General features: G+C 43.1%; 1 protein-coding gene across 1 annotated transcript in view; it reads right to left on the reverse strand.

Annotated features, from left to right (window-relative positions):
• Window positions 1-2,513: 2,513 nt before the first annotated feature.
• Window positions 2,514-21,371, reverse strand: part of m1ap (meiosis 1 associated protein) — a 95,522-nt gene continuing 76,664 nt past the window's right edge. Inside the window, exons 5-10 of the mRNA XM_056462227.1 lie at window positions 10,900-11,067; window positions 10,620-10,779; window positions 9,905-10,046; window positions 9,606-9,809; window positions 6,881-7,060; window positions 2,514-3,011 (exon numbers count right to left, since the gene is read on the reverse strand). Coding sequence (XP_056318202.1) covers window positions 2,847-3,011; window positions 6,881-7,060; window positions 9,606-9,809; window positions 9,905-10,046; window positions 10,620-10,779; window positions 10,900-11,067 — 1,019 coding nt within the window. The 3' untranslated portion in view covers window positions 2,514-2,846. The remainder of the gene's footprint in view (window positions 3,012-6,880; window positions 7,061-9,605; window positions 9,810-9,904; window positions 10,047-10,619; window positions 10,780-10,899; window positions 11,068-21,371) is intronic.

A 21,371-nucleotide genomic window follows, 5' to 3' on the forward strand; every position in this document is an offset into this window, starting at 1 on the left:
AAAGGTGACTGTTTGAGATGTCTTAGTCATGACAACTTGTCATAAACATGACGTCGACAAATGTTACAAATTGAATATGTCATTAAAAACTCATTAAATACTTTTACTGTGAAATTTTTCTGACAAATCCATTTTGTTCCACTGAAAAAAACTGATCAGAAAAAGTCATAATGACATCATATTGTTCTTGATGTCGACTAGTGATACAAATTGAATTTGGCATTAAAACCTCATTTAATGATAATGACACTAAGGAGTTTACTGAGGAGTTTGAATGACAAAGTTGTTTTGTTCCACTGAAAAAAGTGATCCAAAAAAATATTCAAGACAATTATAATGGCATCATGACATTCGTAGTATTTTTCTTCATGTTCACTACTGAAACAAATTGAATTAAAATGAATTGCATTAAAACCTCATTAAATACTAATGACACTTTGACTGAGAAATGTTTCCTGTACCAAATTGCATCATGACAATCAGATTTATGAAGTTTTGTTTTCATTGTAATGGCAAGTTTTTCAAAACAAATACATGTCAAACAGTGGCTTCTTTGAATTTAAAATGACTTAACTGAGTAAATGACACTCAGTGAAGTTTATTTATAAACTAATTTCGAGAGGATTACGTGCTCATGATTGCTTGCGGCTGGTCCCGCATTATCCAATTTATGAATCACCAATTAGACGATTCCTAAGCCACTATAAATACCCAAGGTTCCATATCACAGTCATCTTCATTTTGAAAAATCTCCCCTTCCACCTCTACTCCTCCTTTCCTAGATGGGTGGCAAGGTGGTCCAGTGGTTAGCACTGTTACCTCACAGCAAGAACGTCTCTGGTTCAAGTCCTTACCAAGCCAGCCGACGTTTCTGTGCAGAGTTTACACATTCTCAAAACACGCAACACGCAACTTAAAGTTAATTGACTAATCCAAATCAGCACTATAGACATGCTCCTAGTAATTAGTTATCTCCTAAGAGCAATCACTATCTGTTCATTAGCTGCTACAGCAGGGGAGTTCTTGAGATCTGCCTGAGCTCAAACTCCCCTCTCGCCTTGCAACGGGAGGGAGCCCCAGGCTTGAGGATCTTATAAGCTCAGGGCTCTCTCCCGGGACAGCATGCCAAACAAGCTGTAAAATTAATCATCAGCTAAGTGTGAGCTCTTGAAAGGGTCATTAGCTTGCATAAAACACTCCATTCAAGTAAAGTGTACCAAATCAATTAAAAACATTTATCAAAGTAATAATAATCTGCTATATATAGCAAAATGCTAATGTAAACAACACATTGTTCATAAAGATTCGTTTTTATTATTATGTAATGTATAGCTTTACAAAGAATACAATACTGAAAATAGTACAAAATTGGAAAAATATAAATAATTACAAAACTTTGAAACAGTACAGAACAACTTTTGTAACCTGTTAGAGAACTACTTCATTTAATAGTTTAAAGTGAATTGTTTAATGATTTGTATTTTCAACAACGTTGTAAAAAGCTGAACTTGATCTTGGCCCAAACGTCTCACACTTAAAACGTTAGCAAGTAGAGGCAAATGTAGTTTGAAAAACAATTATATACTCTCTTTTTTTAACTACTGAACAAGATGGAGTTTGGAGATTGTGAACATACAATCTGAAAATATGGGAGAATGCAAAATCCTCTCTCCAAGTCTGCTTTTTGTGCTGTTTACACAAATGAAATCTCACCATGACGTCATAAAGACGAGACGTAGGCGGTACCAGGTGGGTGGAATGGCAGAAAGCTTAATGAGGCAATACTAGTAAGAGAGGCCCCATTGAGTAATATTTCAGCTCTGACATCAGTCTGCTTTCAGAACCATGTTGCTCAGCTCTCACAAATTTTAACCAGTGCCTCCAAAGCTGAACCTTGTTCCTCAAGGTCATGAGGCCACACAGAGTGACCGCTTCTTTCTTTTCCCTTCACTTCGCTCTCTGTAACTCATCGAAGGCCTCGAATTCCTGTTCAGCTGAGTACAGTGTGTCTCCCTTGTGGCTGTACTGGACGATTCCATAAAGGAAGACAATGACTCTACTTTTCCTCTACTCTGGCCTTCTTCCTCCTCAACCCTCCACAGAGACTTCTAGCCACAGCATTTACACTGAGAAGGCAGTTTGCTCTCTTTAAACAGCCTTTCTTATTGTCATTTAAAAAGTCTGTGGTTTAGTCTTTAAACCTCACAACTACAGTTTTTCCCAGTGCATCCTTTGTTGAGCTGTACAGCATGCCGGTTAGTTTAAGAGTGAAATCATGCTAGTTTAATTGCAAACATTTGTGCTAAATTTGCAGTATCGGTCAAAGCCGCTGACGTTTGTATTTAAATATGTACTGAGGTAACTTAATCTGGGTTGTTATACATAGAGATGTGCTATTGCACCATTTAAACAATATATAAAATCACAAATGAGGAATAAGAAATAACTTTCATATTTTATTTCAGGACTTACTGAAACATTTTTTTTTCTAATGAGAAATCAGTAGTCACTGTTTTTGTAGGTTTGTTTCGTTTTTGTATGTTTCTTTGTTTAACATGTGTGTTACATTTTTGAACATAAGAGAAGAAGGGATGCACAGAAGTTAAATCCATCACTGTTCCTCTTACACAATACAGTGTCATTTCAATAGCAAACCAACTATGAATAACTTGAAACTTATTTGTCTGTGCATGCAATGTATATAATAGCATATTCAGTCATGTGCATGCATGGAAACAGTCTGTAGCAGTTTAGAAACGACTGCTCTGAATTTCTTGTGCACAACAGTCAGTGTCAATGTGCTGTGTTTCCCCACACAGTGAAAGGTTTCTTCTCTTTCTTTCTCCTTACTGGATCCTAAGAGAATCTTCCTCCTCATAACTGTCCTGGAAAAAGGCAGCAGGGGCACAGGGTCGGGAGTGGTGGAGGGTTAGTGAAGGGCGAGGCATCTTTAAAGCAATAGAGGGCAGAGGGGTAACTGTGGCTCGTGCACGACCCTGAGACTGCCGACCCTGCAGACCATAAATGACAGAAAAAAAAAAGAGAGAGTAAGCAAGATAAACAAATAATGCTAGAACATCTCAAATGCTCTATCACAGTTTTCATACTTTGTTTATAACTGCACATCTTCAAAGAAAATCTTAATCAGGCTCAACCAAACCAATAACTACAGTTTCTGTTTTCTAAAAAGTGATTTTGCTTCTCCTCCTAGCCAAGTACAGTGCATTCAGAAAGTATTTACAGCGATTCACATTTTGTTATGCTACAGCCTTATTTCAACATTGATTCAATCATTATTTTCTCAAAATTCCAAAACTGATATCCCAGAATAGTAATGTGAAAGAAGTTTGTCTGAAAACTTTACAAATGTATTAAAAGCAAGCATGCCACACGTGCATGTGCAGGTTTCAGTTAGTGCCAGATATTGTCTATGCCATTTTTATGATCAAACTACTAAAGAAAATTACAAGCCTTCCCAGCAGGCACAGGAGGTCAACATGACATTAGATTGACATTGCACCCCAACATCACGGGGACATTGCATTTTGTTTGGAAATGAAAATCGACCAAATATCAATGTCTAATGATGTTACTGCTTGACGTTGTGTGTAATTTACCACTATGATGTCTGTCAGATGTTGTATTTTGGTTGCCATACCTGACAAATAAATGTCAGTATTTGACATCAATATGACATCTTATGGTTTAAGATGTTGGATTGTGTTCACTTTCCAACACAACCTAAATTCAAACCAAAAATCAACGTCATTATCGGGTGTCAAAAAAACATTGTCACTTAGACACTGGCTAGACAATGAATTTTGGTCACCTGGCATCACGTCCTAAATCTAACCTAATATTAACGTCTTATGATGTTGTGTGTCTGTTGAGGTAAATGTATATACAGTTGAAGTCAGAATTATTAGCCCCCCTTTGAATTTGTTTTTCTTTTTTAAATATTTCCCAAATGATGATTAACACTTATCACAGTATGTCTGATTTTTTTTTTTCTTCTGGAAAAAGTCTTTTTTGTTTTATTTCGCTAGAATAAAAGCAGTTTTTATTTTTTTAAACACCATTTTAAGGACAAAATTATTAGCCCTTTTACGCTATATATTTTTTCGATTGTCTGCAGAACAAACCATCATTATACAATGACTTGCCTAATTACCCTAACCTGCCTAGTTAACCTAATTAACCTAGTTAAGCCTTTAAATGTCGCTTTAAGCTGTATAGAAATGTCTTGAAAAATATCTAGTAAAATATTATATACTGTCATCATGGCAAAGATAAAATAAATCAGCTATCAGAAATGAGTTATTAAAACTATTATGTTTAGAAATGTGTTGGAAAAAAATCTTCTCTCCATTAAACAGAAATTGGGGAATAAAATAAACGGGGGCTAATAATTCAGGGGGGCTAATAATTCTGACTTCAAATGTATGTCAAAGTTACTCTATATACGTGCCTTACATATATACAGAACATCAATAATAAAAAGACTGTATATATACCATAGATAGATAGATAGATAGATAGATAGATAGATAGATAGATAGATAGATAGATAGATAGATAGATAGATAGATAGATAGATAGATAGATAGATAGATAGATAGATAGATAGATAGATAGATAGATAGATAGATAGATAGATAGATAGATAGAAGACACATGCTGTCTGTCAGTTAGCTTTCTGAGTGTACACTTCAGATGCATGCGATCAGGAAACAATTTTTCAGGACTCAGGAGTTTTGTCTACCGGATGCAATGGCCATGCAGCAACAGCTGATGCTGTCTACTGGACATAACAACAGGAACATTGCAAAGGAACATTATCTTTTGCTAGAACTACATCCTAAAACAGGCATCCGTTTCCTGTCTGGGATTTGATGTTTCACGTGTTTACGGCATGTTTATTACTAGGGCTGCCTTCCACTAAAGTTTTTCTGATTAGTAGTTGTCCATTTTAAGCCATTAGTTGACTAATCAAACATTTACATCATAATAATGATCACAATAATTGCCTACATTCCCTAGTAGAGGCTTAAGCACACACATAAAGCTTTTCACAGCTCAATGGCAAAAGAAATGATTGTGAATGCGTGAGAACTTATGGATAAACTATCGCTTTATTTATTTTTGGTTTAAAATCAGGGACACTGATGTGCCTGCATGTTTCATATGAATTGCATGACCTGAGAATATTTGTTTTCCATTTGAATAGCTTCATTTGAAACTAGACATTTTCCTCTTTATTGATAGTTTAATATTCTCTTTATTAATGTTATCTATGTCTGTAAAGCATGTATATAGAGCAACCTTGACATGCTCAAGTTCACTCAACAGAAAGATTAGGAAGTACTTTAAAAGCAAGTGATTGCACCAGTGCCTCAAAATGTAAAGCAGTGAACACAACACTACTGTCAGCTATCACTACTTGTAAATTTTAAGTTGATTCATCATCTGCTTTAAGTTTATCCTAATACTGGCAGTTAAACCATGCATCTTAGCATTTATTTCTTTTTTTTGGCTTCATGCAATACTACATTTTGATTCTTCAATCATGCCATTTAGTGGTCCTGCACTGCTTGGCTATAGTTACACATAAACTATACTGTATGTATGAGGTATCTGACGTAGTCGATTTTCAGCCACATTTGATGGGCTAGCAGGTTTTAATTTGAGAGGTTTGAGAGTATCCAAAACATGGTCTGTAAGAATTTTGCCACCTTCTAAAATTGGGACAGGGATCAACAGCTAATTCTTCTCGAAAATTTATTTTTTAAGTACAATACTGTACATTATCTATGGAGTATTGAGCCAAAACTTGACAGACACTGGTCCTCTTGTAAAAATGATCATTTAATTATGTGTATTGATGTTCACATGTTCCATTTCCACTGAAGCTTAAGTTCTTTGTATTAAAATAAATTATACTGAAGAACTTAATCATCAGACTTGGACAACTTCTTTATTTATTCCTGAAACTGACATGCTTGATATAACCTCTCCTCTCAATTCACAAGCAGAATGACTATGTTTCTATGTTTTAAATTTGTAAATGTGTCTTTATTTATGACAGTGACATCACACTTGTGGTTGGAAAATTGGTCATGTAGAGTTCAAGTGTAGCAAGCTTTAAAATATAACCAATTTATTTGTACTGCTCTTCATCTTTTTCACTCCCCTTTGCTGTTTTTGTCTTCCTCTTGTGTGGGTGTTTTAATATTAGGCTACTGTCTGGTTTTGTTTTTTGCTATCTGGGGCAGTAATTTTCCCCTTTAAACAAATAGACACACACGCACGCACGCACGCACGCACGCACGCACACACACACACACACACACACACACAGAGAAAGACACAATACTATTTGATACAGCTATTGTAGGATTAATACAAATATGTTTCTCTATTTTTATTTGCATTTAGAAAGCCAGTGTTGAGAGAACAGTTTAAAGCTTTGATTCAGAATTTCTTAAATTTCTCTTAGAGCAGCGGTGTCCAAACATGCTCCTGGAGGGCCACTGCCTTGCACAGTTTTGTTCTAAACATAATGAAGCACACCTCTGAACCAGATACTAATTAATGTGTCAAGACTCTCTAAAATCTTCAAGTGTGCAGGAGGTTGTAGGAGCTAAAGTCTGCAGGACACTGGCCCACCAAGAGCAGGGCAGGTTTGGACACCTCTGTCCTAGAGTACTGTATATTGCATCCACAAAATTATTAATAATTTCAATCAATACATTATACATAATTTTACATTACTTTTTGTATTTGACTGTGAACACATTTCATTGTAGAAAACTCCAGGTCTTCATCTTGTTTTTACTAATTCCTTTGTGTTGCACATATCTCAGACATTTTTTTTTCTAACCTGACGTTGTGTAGAGCCCTCTGGTGGTCGACTAGCTCCCCTGCACTGGCCACGGCCCTGTGCTCCAAATAGCTGTGATGAACGGGTGAGCAAACCTCTAATTCTCAGGTGCAGATACAGGTTGGAATCCAGACAGAGAGGGTTAAATACAGGGTCCTTCTCCAGCTGTTCTAGGGAGCTCTAAGTGATCAAAGATATAATAATCAAAGATTATTTTGATGTCAGTTTGTAAATAGGTATGGAATAAAAATTCTGTCTGCCCTAATCTGAAAATGACTTACCCTCAGGCATGCACGCACGCACGCACGCACGCACGCACGCACGCACGCACGCACGCACGCACACACACACACACACACACACACACACACACGAGTTGGACAATGAAACTGAAACACCTGGTTTTAGACCACAATAATGCATTAGTATGGTGTAAAGCCTCCTTTTGCAACCTATACATAATCAATTCACCTTGGGAATGACAGATACAAGTCCTGCACAGTGGCCAGAGGGATTTTGAGCCACTCTTCTAGCAGAATAGTGGCTAGGTCACTATGTGATGCTGCTAGAGGAAAACGTTTCCTGAATTGCTCCTTCAAAACACCCCAAAGTGGCTCAAAAATATTTCAATCTGGTGACTGTGCAGGCCAAGGGAGATGTTCAATTTCACATTCATGTTCATCAAACAACTCTGTGAGCAGTCTTGCTGTGTGTATTGGTGCATTATCATACTAATATCATACTGACTCACAGTATCCTAGACCCCTTCCAGTTTGTGTATAGGCCTATGAGTGGGGTGGAAGATGCAGCAGGGACTCTGCTGCACTTAGTTCTTAAGCAACCTGATAAGCTCAAAACATATGACAAGTTACTTTTTATTGACTTTTCATCTGCATTCATTACCATTCAGCCAAATATTTTGGTTGAGAAACTTATTAATGAATTTGAGTTAGATTGAATGCTTGTAATATGGATTTTAGACTTTCTTGTTCAGAGAACACAGAGGGTTCAAGTAAATAATTGTTTCTCTGAATGGCTGATATTATCTACGGGGTCACCTCAACGATGTGTCCTTTCTCCTATAATATTTATTTTGTACACAAGTAGTTTTAAGAGTACTTTTAGTAATAGGTACATTACAAAATTTGCTGACGATCATTTTTCCAGCTGGTGTCAGGAGGCTTTCTTACAATTAAATGTTCTTAAAACTAAAGAGATGACTATTGATTTGAACTCTAAGAGAAGACTGATTAAGGGTAAGCAAACAAGTATTAATGGAGTAGGTGTTGAGAGTATTAATCAATACAAGTATTTGGGTACTGTTTTAGATAATTAAAACCTAATATTTTGTGTAAGAAGTGGCAACAACGATTGTACTGCCTATTTTTTTATTTAACACTTGACATTGTTATACAAAGACAACCGATGTTGTGCACATAAGGCATTTAGCATAAAGCTAATTTGCAGCCCTCACCCTGGTTAGGCTTTACATTAAATCACTCAGGTGCATGTTTTACAGTTCATACACCCAGTCACGGTTATATTTTTCAGTGTGAAAAATAAGAGTTGTTTGAAGAAAATTGTGAACCCAGGAGGAAAGATAACAGGAAGAAAACAGATGACTATGGCTCAGTTATACAATAGACAATTATTGAGTAAAGCTCAGAGTATTTTGTCAGATGATTCCCATCCTATGCACCACAAGTTTTCTCTTCTCCCTTCTAGTATTTGATTTATAGACCTCCTATTAGTGAAACAAATCGACTCAAACTTTCATTTATCCCCTCAGCTGTAAAGTTTTTACATTTAGGGTAGATTTGTATAGTACAATGTGTTTTCGAGTATTATGTGTGGCACGCTTGTATGCTGCAACCAAATTGTCTTCAGGAAATAAATAAAGACTGACTGACTGACTGATACATGGCACCGCCTTTAGGATTGAATGTTTGAACCATTGGGTGCACGTGGTCCTCCAGAATGGAGCAGTTGTCATTGGCAGTAACACGCCCATCTAGCACAATTATTGGGCCTAGGGAATGCCATAATATTGCAGCCCAAACTATTATTGATCCACCCCCATGCTTTACTCTGGGCATATCTGGATTGTATGCTTTTTTGGGGCTTCCCCACACCGTAACTCTCCTGGATGTGGGAAAGATTGTCCCTGCTGGCACCTTAAAACAGATGTTTGGCATTTGCATGAGTGACCAAAGGTTTGGCTATAGCAGCCTAGCCATGTATATTAACCCTGTGGAGCTCCCGAAGAACAGTTTCGGTGGAAACAGGAAAGATGAGGAACATTTAATTCTGCAGTGAGTTGGGCAGCTGTGGTATAGTGTTTTTTGGATACAACTGGTTAACACCTGGACATTCCTTTCCGATAGCTCCCTCTTGCATCCACAGTTACTCCTGTTGGTTGTGGTTCATCCTTCTTATTGGTATGCTGACATTACACTGGATACCTTGGCTCTTGATGCATCACAAAAACTCAGATGTGCCAGCAAGACGAGCACCAACAATTTGTCCTCTTTTGAACTTTAATATGTCATCCATGATGTTGTGTGCATTGCAATATTTTAAGCAAAACTGTGCCATTACTCTGCTAATTAAACCTTCACACTCTGCTCTTACTGGTGAAAATTTTGCCATAAAATCTCCAACACTAAATTGACCAGTGTTTCAGTTTCATTGTTCAAACCCTTTATGTATCTTTATGTAATGGCACCTCCACCGTGTCGAGAGCAAGAAGTGGAGGGTCCTCCACTGATACAGGCAAGCAGCAGGGCAGCATAAGTTCTCGTGTCATCGCAGGTTTCAGAAGCAGAGAGTGAGAACCAGAAGACTGAATTACATAGTAGGAGAACACACCAGAACCTGAAGAAGACCCTGGCTCAGACTCTGAGCGCACCAAAAGGAACCAGTCACGGGTCTGTCAAACAAATAATAAATGTAAACAAAATGTTACAATTTGTACTCTATGAACACATGCACATAGATACAGAATAAAAAAAGCCAAGCACTGACCTTTAGTATGTGACAGAGTGCATGAAACATCTGGTTGTTTGTTTCCATTTCATCCCAGTCCAGTTGCCAACACGAGGTTGGTCTGACAATGAGTGGTAGTCCATACAGGACAGACTGACATACTCCATCAGCATGAAGAACTCTGAGACACACAGAAAACAGCTTGATCTGAAGACTTAAACATTCATGTTTCATTTTTTAAATACTTGTAACAATAAATGTTTTTACTGTCACTTTTGATTAATCTAATTAAAAAACATTGTTAAGCATCTCACAAAAAAAACTAAATGTTGGTGAGTAAACTGACAAAAAGAAACGCCTGTGTCAAATTGGCCAATAATGACTAGGTAGGAGCAAGAGATTGTATCACTGGTCTTGGAAAAATTACCTCATGTGCATGGAAATCTTATGCAAACCACTCAAAGGGAAATACAATGTATAACTGTGTGTGGGAAACAAAAAAGACTCAAACACAGAGCTGTGAGCTGTCTGTTTGATTAAAAACCTCGCTGTCATACTGACTTTTGCATAGACTTTTCTCTTATACTCTTCTATTTCACACAACTCAACAAAAAAACATTAACTTCGACTTCGACTTCTGAGGCATTATTGTACAACATAAAACATTACAGCATTATGTAAAATCTGTGTTAATTGCCTGTTCACAAAAAAACTTTAGCCCCTAAACAAAACCTGACTACAGATGTGACTGTACTTGACAACTAGTAAGCGCTGTGGTAAGAAGTTTTGATTGGTGAGACTCTTGTTTGGTGGCTGAAAATCTTGCATGCTCTCAGTCTTCATTCCAAGGTCAGGAGTGCTGGCAAGAAGTGCTGGGCTGATTAGTCTCTCCTGCATGTCACACTTCAAACAGACTGCAGACAAGGACATAAGCGGAAGAAATACACACACATAATAAGTAGAAACACAACACGAGCTTCACCAAAATTTTCAATAAAGGTTATTCTTTAAGAGGAGAAACCATATGTATATACCTGGACTTGGGCTGTTTTTGGCAGAAAAACAAGAAGGGGGTAACAACAAGTGCAGGTGTTCTCGATCTCCTCCCTGTTCATGAAGCCACATTTTCAGAGTGCTTTCCAAGGCCTCAACTGTGCCCTCCACCAGTTGCAGATCCATCTCCGTCCCCAGCATAAGACTCTCTACAGGATGTAAAACATTACAACACTAAATACAACAGAATAAATGAACTGCAGAACATGCTCCTTGAATTCTTTGAATGTGGAATTAAGCACATCCTGTGACTGTACAAGACTTCACTTCAGTGTAACCCCTGTAGAATAACTAGAAAAAATAAAGGTATCAAACCCATACTGTCTCTGTTTAAGAGTTCATAAAAACATCTGTTCCAATCAAAAGCACTGATAACCCATTTCCTTCTTCCATTTTATTCTCTTATTATGGGGCCTGTTATGACATTCAAAACCTGAACTTCATTCTATAAATGAACCAATCATGTGGCAAATAGCAGTTTATTACAGTCAATGTCCTGTGAGATGAAATTTGCAGTACTCTAAACCCTCAGTAGAGGATGCTGTAAAACCAGTTCCCTATTTCAGAAGGGATAAACATTCCACACAACAGAGCTTAATGTGTTTGTGCTATGTGATATTTAAATATATTCAGTTCTTAATTTTATTCAGTGTTAGCTGTTTTAGGTTCTACTTGTAAACTTGTAAATTAAACCAGAATTATCCTGTCTAAAACCTACATTTCTAGTAAATAGTATAGTATTTTTAAATTTCATTTCTGACCACAATGTAACTGAGTTTTATATAACCTATTCTAATACAGGTTATTTGCATGCTTATGCTCTCCAGAAATGATTGGCACAAACCAATCTGTTTGATGTTTTACTTCTCTTTTTAATGTATTTTTGTTTAGAATGCTAAACGGTAAATATAATCGCTTCCTTGGAATAAGGATACACTCTCCAAAAAGGAACAAAGAAAATAAATACATAATTAATTAATAAGTCCATCTTGACTGCCATCTTATCAGCATTATGCTTTTAACTGTCTAGATTAGGAATCTGCTGACAGAGCTGTTTGTTTATGCAGGACTTGTACACACATTGTGATCTAGCATGGAGACAAATTATTTTTTTAACTTTAATCCTTTTGCTTGTATGGTAAATGTAATACCATTTTAAGGAGTTTTCAATGATTGGATTTTGTTAACTCTTTAACTGCCTGCTCTACCAAATGGTTGACCATGTTTTTACTTTTTTTAAAAAAAAAAAAGACTGTTAAAAGTAATTAAAAAGACACTTGATTTTGGTTTTATTGTAAAAACAAAAACAAAAACAAGAAAACATGTTAAATGAGAATCTGAAATATTTGATGGCATACTTAAAAACAAAGATGATTTAGTTTTCAAAAATGTTATATTTACTATTTTTTTAAAATAAATTGGTCTTAAACTTCATATTTTCTAGTATATGTATTAATTCCAATACTTTTACCCTAAACCGACAGATCAACCTCTAACAAATGGTTGATATTTTAGAAATTATGGAATGTGTTGAAAAACATTAATAGAGTGTGTTAACTAGCGACATTAGGAGTTAAGAAATGCAATCCTTTTTTTTTGTTGTTGGTGGAGCAGTTAAAGGGTTGAAAGTGATATACTGCACACTGGTAGGATTGAATCCAATGAGTGAATTCTCAAATTTATCAGTAAATCTGATTTGATCAAATGGATACACCACAATTGGAAAATTTATTACATATTGTGAATATTGTTGGTAAACTAGATTATCAGGCAGTGTCTGTATTAAAATACCATAAAGTATAATAAATGTATCATAAAAGAGGTTCAAATCACTTGGGTGTTTTCCTCCAAATTTTCTGAAACTGAATACTGTAGCTTTAAAGGATAATCAGACATACATTTAAATAACAGTTATTCCTTTAAAAAAAAACCTTCAGTTAGATCAGTTAGGTCATATCTGTGATACATGGATATAGTTAAAATAGGCAGATGAATGTCAGGTTTTGAAAAATTTAAAGTTATACAATTATAGAAAGACAACCGATATGAGCGTAATTGAAATTTCAAATTGTTTTAATGTATGTGCTGCAAGAGTTAAAATGGAAACTGAAATGTATGTGAACAATCACAGCCATTCTCTCTGGTCTCTTAGTCCTTCTAAATTATTCATGTGTTCTCTAGAGTGCTATAGGGCCTTAAGAGGGTAATGGAGTTTCAAAGAACATCTTTAATCTTTCATTCCCAAAACTCTGGGATATATATCCCAATTCATTTTTCATTCCCAATAACTGGGAAAATCCCGATGGCTGAGGTATAAGAAGGAGAACAATGAACTCAAGCAGACAATCACTGTCATGAGAATTTAGGATTGGAATGTGTGGCATTTTTAGACCAACAATATAAAATGATGCAGGTCATGATAGTTGCTTTTTAGCATTTCTTAATATTTAGAGATAATTTGTCTTCAGGTAAAATCTGCATACTATGCACTTGCAAACTGTACATTTCTTATAAAATAGGTAGAAGGTAAAACCTTCCCAGAATGAAATAGCTGCATTTAAATAAACTAGATGCAGTTTATTACAAGTAATTGCTTTTTTCTATACCTCTAAACTGATCAATTTCTACCGAGAAACTGCAGAGCAGTTTAGGTCAGCAGTCTTTTAATTCAAGTTTTTAATACATATAGCTGATTACCATGAATCTCTGCTTCCTTAAATTCAGGGGATATATTCAGATGGAAAGAGTGAGAAAAAACATGCATAAATGAAGAGGCAATTGACACACATCGCCCAGATCACTTCTGACACATGAGTTGCCTTTCATAATGTCACATCTACATGCTTTTCTCATGTCAAACTATGATTCACGAAGTAAGACAACAGTAAAAGCATTGCCTTTTTCAGTTTCTTATCATGACATTTAGATTTAGTGTTTTGCTGCTTAAACAGCAATTGTGCATTTTTCATTCATTCCTCAAATCCAATTATATAAACATCAAATAAAAGCATGCAAAAATCTGCATAAAATGTGTCAAGCGTGTGGGTAGAGAGAAGATGAGGATTCAATCTGCAAAACAAAAGGTGGGTTAAATAAAACAAGAACAAAAAATAAGAACAAATTGATGGGGGAAACTTTAACTGAATAAGGAAACTACACTGAGCTGGGAAGGCAGGACAGGAACAAGGCCAAATGAAAAACACAGGGTAAGCATCGACGCTATACTAGCAAAGGACAGCAAACATGAGGAAGCTTTAAGCAAGAGAAATCAATAAACAAACAGAATGGTGAACAGAGCACATGGCACAAAGTGACAAAAACAAAACAAGATGTCAGACGGGCCAGCAGGGCAAGGAGCCTGGGGGGCACAAGCTCTGAGCCACACTGAAACCGACACTAGTGGGGGCTCTGGGGCCAAAGCTGACAATGGTGGATGCTCTGGAGCGGAATCTGACACTGGTGGGTGCTTTGGAACTGAAGCTGACACTGGTGGGTGCTCTGGGTCTGAAGCTGACACTAGTCGGTGCTCTGGGACTGAAGATGACAATGCTCTGAAGCTGACAATGGTGGGTGCTCTGGAGCTGAAAATGACACTTGTGGGTGCTCTGGGACTGAAGCTGACACTAGCGGGTGCTCTGAAGCTGACAATGGTGGGTGCTCTGGAGCTGAAGCAGACACTTGTGGGTGCTCTGGGACTGAAGCTGACACTGGCGGGTGCTCTAGGACTGAAGCTGACACTAGCGGGTGCTCTAGGGCTGAAGCTGACACTAACAGATGCTCTGGGGCTGAAGCTGACACTGGCAGGTGCTCTGGGGCTGAAGTTGACACTGGTCGGTGCTCAGGCACTGAAGCTGACACTGGTGAGTGCTCTGGGGCTGAAGCTGACACTAGCGGGTGCTCTGCAGTTGAAGCTGACACTGGTGGGTGCTCTAGGACTGAAGCTGACACTGGAGGGTGCTCTGGGGCTGAAGCTGACACTGGCGGTTGAAGCTGACACTGGTGGGTGCTCTAGGACTGAAGCTGACACTGGAGGGTGCTCTGGGGCTAAAGCTGACACTGGCGGGTGCTCTGGGGCTAAAGCTGACACTGGCGAGTGCTCTGGGACTGAAGCTGACACTGGAGGGTGCTCTGAAGCTGACAATGGTGGGTGCTCTGAGGCTGAGGCTGACACTGGCGGGTGCTCTGGGGCTGAAGCTGACACTAACGGATGCTCTGGGGCTGAAGCTGACACTAGCGGGTGCTCTGCAGTTGAAGCTGACACTGGTGGGTGCTCTAGGACTGAAGCTGACACTGGAGGGTGCTCTGGGGCTGAAGCTGACACTGTCGGGTGCTCTGGGGCTGAAGCTGACACTGGCGAGTGCTCTGGGACTGAAGCTGACACTGGAGGGTATTCTGGGGCTGAAGCTGACACTGGCGGGTGCCCTGGGGCTGAAGCTGACACTGGCGAGTGCTCTGGGACTGAAGCTGACACTGGAGGGTGCTCTGAAGCTGACAATGGTGGTTGCTCTGAGGCTGAGGCTGACACTGGCGGGTGCTCTGGGGCTGAAGCTGACAATGGTGAGTGCTCTGGGGCTGAAGCTGACACTAGCGGGTGCTCTGGAGTTGAAGCTGACACTGGTGGGTGCTCTAGGACTGAAGCTGACACTGGAGGGTGCTCTGGGGCTGAAGCTGACACTGGCAGGTCTGGGGCTGAAGCTGACACTGGCCAGCGGTCTGGGGCTGAAGCTGACACTGGCAAGTGCTCTGGGAATGAAACTGACACTGGCAGGTGCTCTGGGGCAGAAGCTGACACTGGTGGGTGCTCTGGGGCTGAAGCTGACACTGGCGGGTGCTCTGGGGCTTAAGCTGACACTGGCAGGTGCTCTCGGGCTGAAGCTGACACTGGTAAGTGCCCTGGGACTGAAGCTGACACTTGTGGGTAATCTAGGGAGAAAGCTGAGACTAGCGGATGCTCTAGGGCTGAAGGTCACACTGGTGGGTGCTCTGGGGCTGAAGCTGACACTAGTGGGTGCTCTGGGGCTGAAGTTGACAATGGTGGGTGCTCTGGCACTGAAGCTGACACTGGTGTGTGCTTTGGGGCTGAAGCTGACACTAGCGGGTGCTCTGCAGTTGAAGCTGACACTGGAGGGTGCTCTAGGACTGAAGCTGACACTGACGGGTGCTCTGGGGCTGAAGCTGACACTGGAGGGTGCTCTGAAGCTGACAATGGTGGGTGCTCTGAGGCTGAAGCTGACACTGGCGGGTGCTCTGCAGTTGAAGCTGACACTGGAGGGTGCTCTGGGGCTGAAGCTGACACTGACGGGTGCTCTGAGGCTGAAGCTGACACTGGCGGGTGCTCTGGGGCTGAAGCTGACACTGGTGAGTGCTCTGGGGCTGAAGCTGACACTAGTGGGTGATAGGGAGTTGAAGCTGAAACTGATGGGTGCTCTGGGGCTGAAGCTGACACTGGCGGGTGCTCTGGGGCTGAAGCTGACACTGGCGGGTGCTCTGGGGCTGAAGCTGACACTGGCCAGCGGTCTGGGGCAGAAGCTGACACTGGCAAGTGCTCTGGGAATGAAGCTGACAATGGCAGGTGCTCTGGGGCTGAAGCGGACACTGGTGGTTGCTCTGGGGCTGAAGCTGACACTGGCAGGTGCTCTGCAGTTGAAGCTGACACTGGAGGGTGCTCTGGGGCTGAAGCTGACACTGACGGGTGCTCTGAGGCTGAAGCTGACAATGGTGGGTGCTCTGAGGCTGAAGCTGACACTGGCGGGTGCTCTGCAGTTGAAGCTGACACTGGAGGGTGCTCTGGGGCTGAAGCTGACACTGACGGGTGCTCTGAGGCTGAAGCTGACACTGGCGGGTGCTCTGGGGCTGAAGCTGACACTGGTGAGTGCTCTGGGGCTGAAGCTGACACTAGTGGGTGATAGGGAGTTGAAGCTGACACTGATGGGTGCTCTGGGGCTGAAGCTGACACTGGCGGGTGCTCTGGGGCTGAAGCTGACACTGGCGGGTGCTCTGGGGCTGAAGCTGACACTGGCCAGCGGTCTGGGGCAGAAGCTGACACTGGCAAGTGCTCTGGGAATGAAGCTGACAATGGCAGGTGCTCTGGGGCTGAAACGGACACTGGTGGTTGCTCTGGGGCTGAAGATGACACTGGCAGGTGCTCTGGGACTTAAGCTGACACTGGCGGGTGCTCTGTAGCTGAAGCTGACACTGGTAAGTGCCCTGGGACTGAAGCTGAGACTTGTGGGTGATCTAGGGCGGAAGCTGAGACTAGCGGATGCTCTAGGGCTGAAGGTCACACTGGCGGGTGCTCTGGGGCTGAAGCTGACACTGGAGGGTGCTCTGGGGCTGAAGCTGACACTGGCGGGTGCCCTGGGGCTGAAGCTGACACTGGCGAGTGCTCTGGGACTGAAGCTGACACTGGAGGGTGCTCTGAAGCTGACAATGGTGGTTGCTCTGAGGCTGAGGCTGACACTGGCGGGTGCTCTGGGGCTGAAGCTGACAATGGTGAGTGCTCTGGGGCTGAAGCTGACACTAGCGGGTGCTCTGGAGTTGAAGCTGACACTGGTGGGTGCTCTAGGACTGAAGCTGACACTGGAGGGTGCTCTGGGGCTGAAGCTGACACTGGCAGGTCTGGGGCTGAAGCTGACACTGGCCAGCGGTCTGGGGCTGAAGCTGACACTGGCAAGTGCTCTGGGAATGAAACTGACACTGGCAGGTGCTCTGGGGCAGAAGCTGACACTGGTGGGTGCTCTGGGGCTGAAGCTGACACTGGCGGGTGCTCTGGGGCTTAAGCTGACACTGGCAGGTGCTCTCGGGCTGAAGCTGACACTGGTAAGTGCCCTGGGACTGAAGCTGACACTTGTGGGTAATCTAGGGAGAAAGCTGAAACTAGCGGATGCTCTAGGGCTGAAGGTCACACTGGTGGGTGCTCTGGGGCTGAAGCTGACACTAGTGGGTGCTCTGGGGCTGAAGTTGACAATGGTGGGTGCTCTGGCACTGAAGCTGACACTGGTGTGTGCTCTGGGGCTGAAGCTGACACTAGCGGGTGCTCTGCAGTTGAAGCTGACACTGGAGGGTGCTCTAGGACTGAAGCTGACACTGACGGGTGCTCTGGGGCTGAAGCTGACACTGGAGGGTGCTCTGAAGCTGACAATGGTGGGTGCTCTGAGGCTGAAGCTGACACTGGCGGGTGCTCTGCAGTTGAAGCTGACACTGGAGGGTGCTCTGGGGCTGAAGCTGACACTGACGGGTGCTCTGAGGCTGAAGCTGACACTGGCGGGTGCTCTGGGGCTGAAGCTGACACTGGTGAGTGCTCTGGGGCTGAAGCTGACACTAGTGGGTGATAGGGAGTTGAAGCTGACACTGATGGGTGCTCTGGGGCTGAAGCTGACACTGGCGGGTGCTCTGGGGCTGAAGCTGACACTGGCGGGTGCTCTGGGGCTGAAGCTGACACTGGCCAGCGGTCTGGGGCAGAAGCTGACACTGGCAAGTGCTCTTGGAATGAAGCTGACAATGGCAGGTGCTCTGGGGCTGAAGCGGACACTGGTGGTTGCTCTGGGGCTGAAGCTGACACTGGCAGGTGCTCTGCAGTTGAAGCTGACACTGGAGGGTGCTCTGGGGCTGAAGCTGACACTGACGGGTGCTCTGAGGCTGAAGCTGACAATGGTGGGTGCTCTGAGGCTGAAGCTGACACTGGCGGGTGCTCTGCAGTTGAAGCTGACACTGGAGGGTGCTCTGGGGCTGAAGCTGACACTGACGGGTGCTCTGAGGCTGAAGCTGACACTGGCGGGTGCTCTGGGGCTGAAGCTGACACTGGTGAGTGCTCTGGGGCTGAAGCTGACACTAGTGGGTGATAGGGAGTTGAAGCTGACACTGATGGGTGCTCTGGGGCTGAAGCTGACACTGGCGGGTGCTCTGGGGCTGAAGCTGACACTGGCGGGTGCTCTGGGGCTGAAGCTGACACTGGCCAGCGGTCTGGGGCAGAAGCTGACACTGGCAAGTGCTCTGGGAATGAAGCTGACAATGGCAGGTGCTCTGGGGCTGAAGCGGACACTGGTGGTTGCTCTGGGGTTGAAGCTGACACTGGCAGGTGCTCTGGGACTTAAGCTGACACTGGCGGGTGCTCTGTAGCTGAAGCTGACACTGGTAAGTGCCCTGGGACTGAAGCTGAGACTTGTGGGTGATCTAGGGCGGAAGCTGAGACTAGCGGATGCTCTAGGGCTGAAGGTCACACTGGTGGGTGCTCTGGGGCTGAAGCTGACACTGGTGGGTGCTCTGGACCTGAAAATGACACTTGTGGGTGGTCTGGGACTGAAGCTGAGAATGGCGGGTGCTCTGGGACTAAATCTGACAATGGCGGGTGTTCTGGAGCAGAAGCTGACACTTATGGGTGCTTTGGGACTGAAGCTGACACTGGTGAATGCTCTGGTGCTGAAGCTGAGACTGGTGGGTGCTTTGGGACTGAAGCTGACACTGGTAGTTGCTATGGGGCTTAAGCTGAGGCTGGTGGGTGCACTGGAGCTGAAACTCACACTGGTGTGTGCTCTGGAGCTGAAGCTGACAATGGGGGTTGTTCTGAAGCTGAGAATGGTGGGTGCTCTGGAGTTGAAGCAGATACTTGTGGGTGCTCTGGGACTGAAGCTGACACTGGCGGGTGCTCTCGGGCTGAAGCTGACACTAGCGAGTGCTCTGGGGCTGAAGCTGACACTGGCAAGTGCTCTGGAGTTGAAGCTGACACTGGTGGGTGCTCTGGGACTGAAGCTGACACTGACGGGTGCTCTGGGGCTGAAGCTGACAATGGTGGGTGCTCTGGAGCTGAAGATGACACTTGTGGGTGCTCTGGAGTTGAAGCTGACACTGACGGGTGCTCTGAGGCTGAAGCTGACATTAGCGGGTGCTCTGGAGTTGAAACTGACACTGGTGGGTGCTCTGGAGTTAAAGCTGACACTGGTGGGTGCTCTGGGGCTGACGCTGACATTGGTGGGTGCTCTGGGGCTGAAGCTGACACTGGTGGGTGCTCTGGGGCTGAAGCTGACACTGGTGGGTGCTCTGAGGCTGAAGCTGACACTAGCTGGTGCTCTGGAGTTGAAGCTGACACTGATGAGTGTTCTGGGGCTGAAGCTGACACTGGTGGGTGCACTGGGGCTGAAGCTGACAATGGTGGGTGCTCTGGAGCTGAAAATGACACTTGTGGGCGCTCTGGGACTGAAGCTGACACTGACTGGTGCTCTAGGGCTGAAGCTGACACTAGCGGATGCTCTGGGGTTGAAGCTGACACTGGTGGGTGTTCTGTGGCTGAAGTTGACATGAGTGGGTACTCTGGGACTGAAGCTGAGACTGGTGGGTGCTCTGAAGCTGAAACTGACACTGGTTGGTGCTCTGGGGCTGAAGCTGAGAGTGGCGGGTGCTTTAGGCTGAAGCTGACACATGCTCTGGGGTTGAAGCTGACACTGGTGGGTGCTCTGGGGCTGAAACTGACACTGGCGGGTGCTCTGGGGCTGAAGCTGACACTGGCGAGTGCTCTGGGACTGAAGCTGACACTAGCGGGTGCTCTGAAGCTGACAATGGTGGGTGCTCTGGAGTTGAAGCTGACACTGGTGGGTGATCTAGGGCTGAAGAGAAGATGAGGATTCAATTTGCAAAACAAAAGGTGGGTTAAATAAAACAAAATAAAATAACAACAAATCGATGGGGGAAACTTTAACTGAATAAGAAAACTAGACTGAGCTGGGAAGGCAGGACAGGAACAAGGCCAAACGAAAAACACAGGGTAAGCATCGACGCTGAACTAGCAAAGGACAGCAAACATGAGGAAGCTTTAAGCAAGAAAAATCAATAAACAAACAGAATGGTGAACAGAGCACATGGCACAAAGTGACAAAAACAAAACCCATGTACTTACATCAAACATGACTAGAACATGCAGAGAATGAGAACACTTGTGTTAACCATGTGTTCTAATAAAAAAAAAATAAAAACACACAGCCCATTGTAAACATGAGCCACATGCTTTACACAATGCCAACACAAAACACAAGCACATATAAGTATAAACACTTAGCATGTTTACATATGCTTAATGCATATTTAGATTCCAGCACCAATCCAAAATTAAAGCCAACCTGACAGAACCTGACTCTTAGACGGAACACAATGTGGACAAGATGTCATACTGAGGCCAGCAGGGCAAGGAGCCTGGGGGGCACAAGCTCTGAGCCACACTGAAACCGACACTAGCGGGGGCTCTGGGGCCAAAGCTGACAATGGTGGATGCTCTGGAGCGGAATCTGACACTGGTGGTTGCTTTGGAATTGAAGCTGACACTAGTGAGTGCTCTGGAACTGAAGATGACAATGCTCTGAAGCTGACAATGGTGGGTGCTCTGGAGCTGAAGATGACACTTGTGGGTGCTCTGGGACTGAAGCTGACACTGGCGGGTGCTCTGAAGCTGACAATGGTGGGTGCT

The sequence above is a fragment of the Danio aesculapii genome, chromosome 7 (assembly GCF_903798145.1).
Source record: "Danio aesculapii chromosome 7, fDanAes4.1, whole genome shotgun sequence".
NCBI classification, from domain to species: Eukaryota; Metazoa; Chordata; class Actinopteri; order Cypriniformes; family Danionidae; genus Danio; species Danio aesculapii.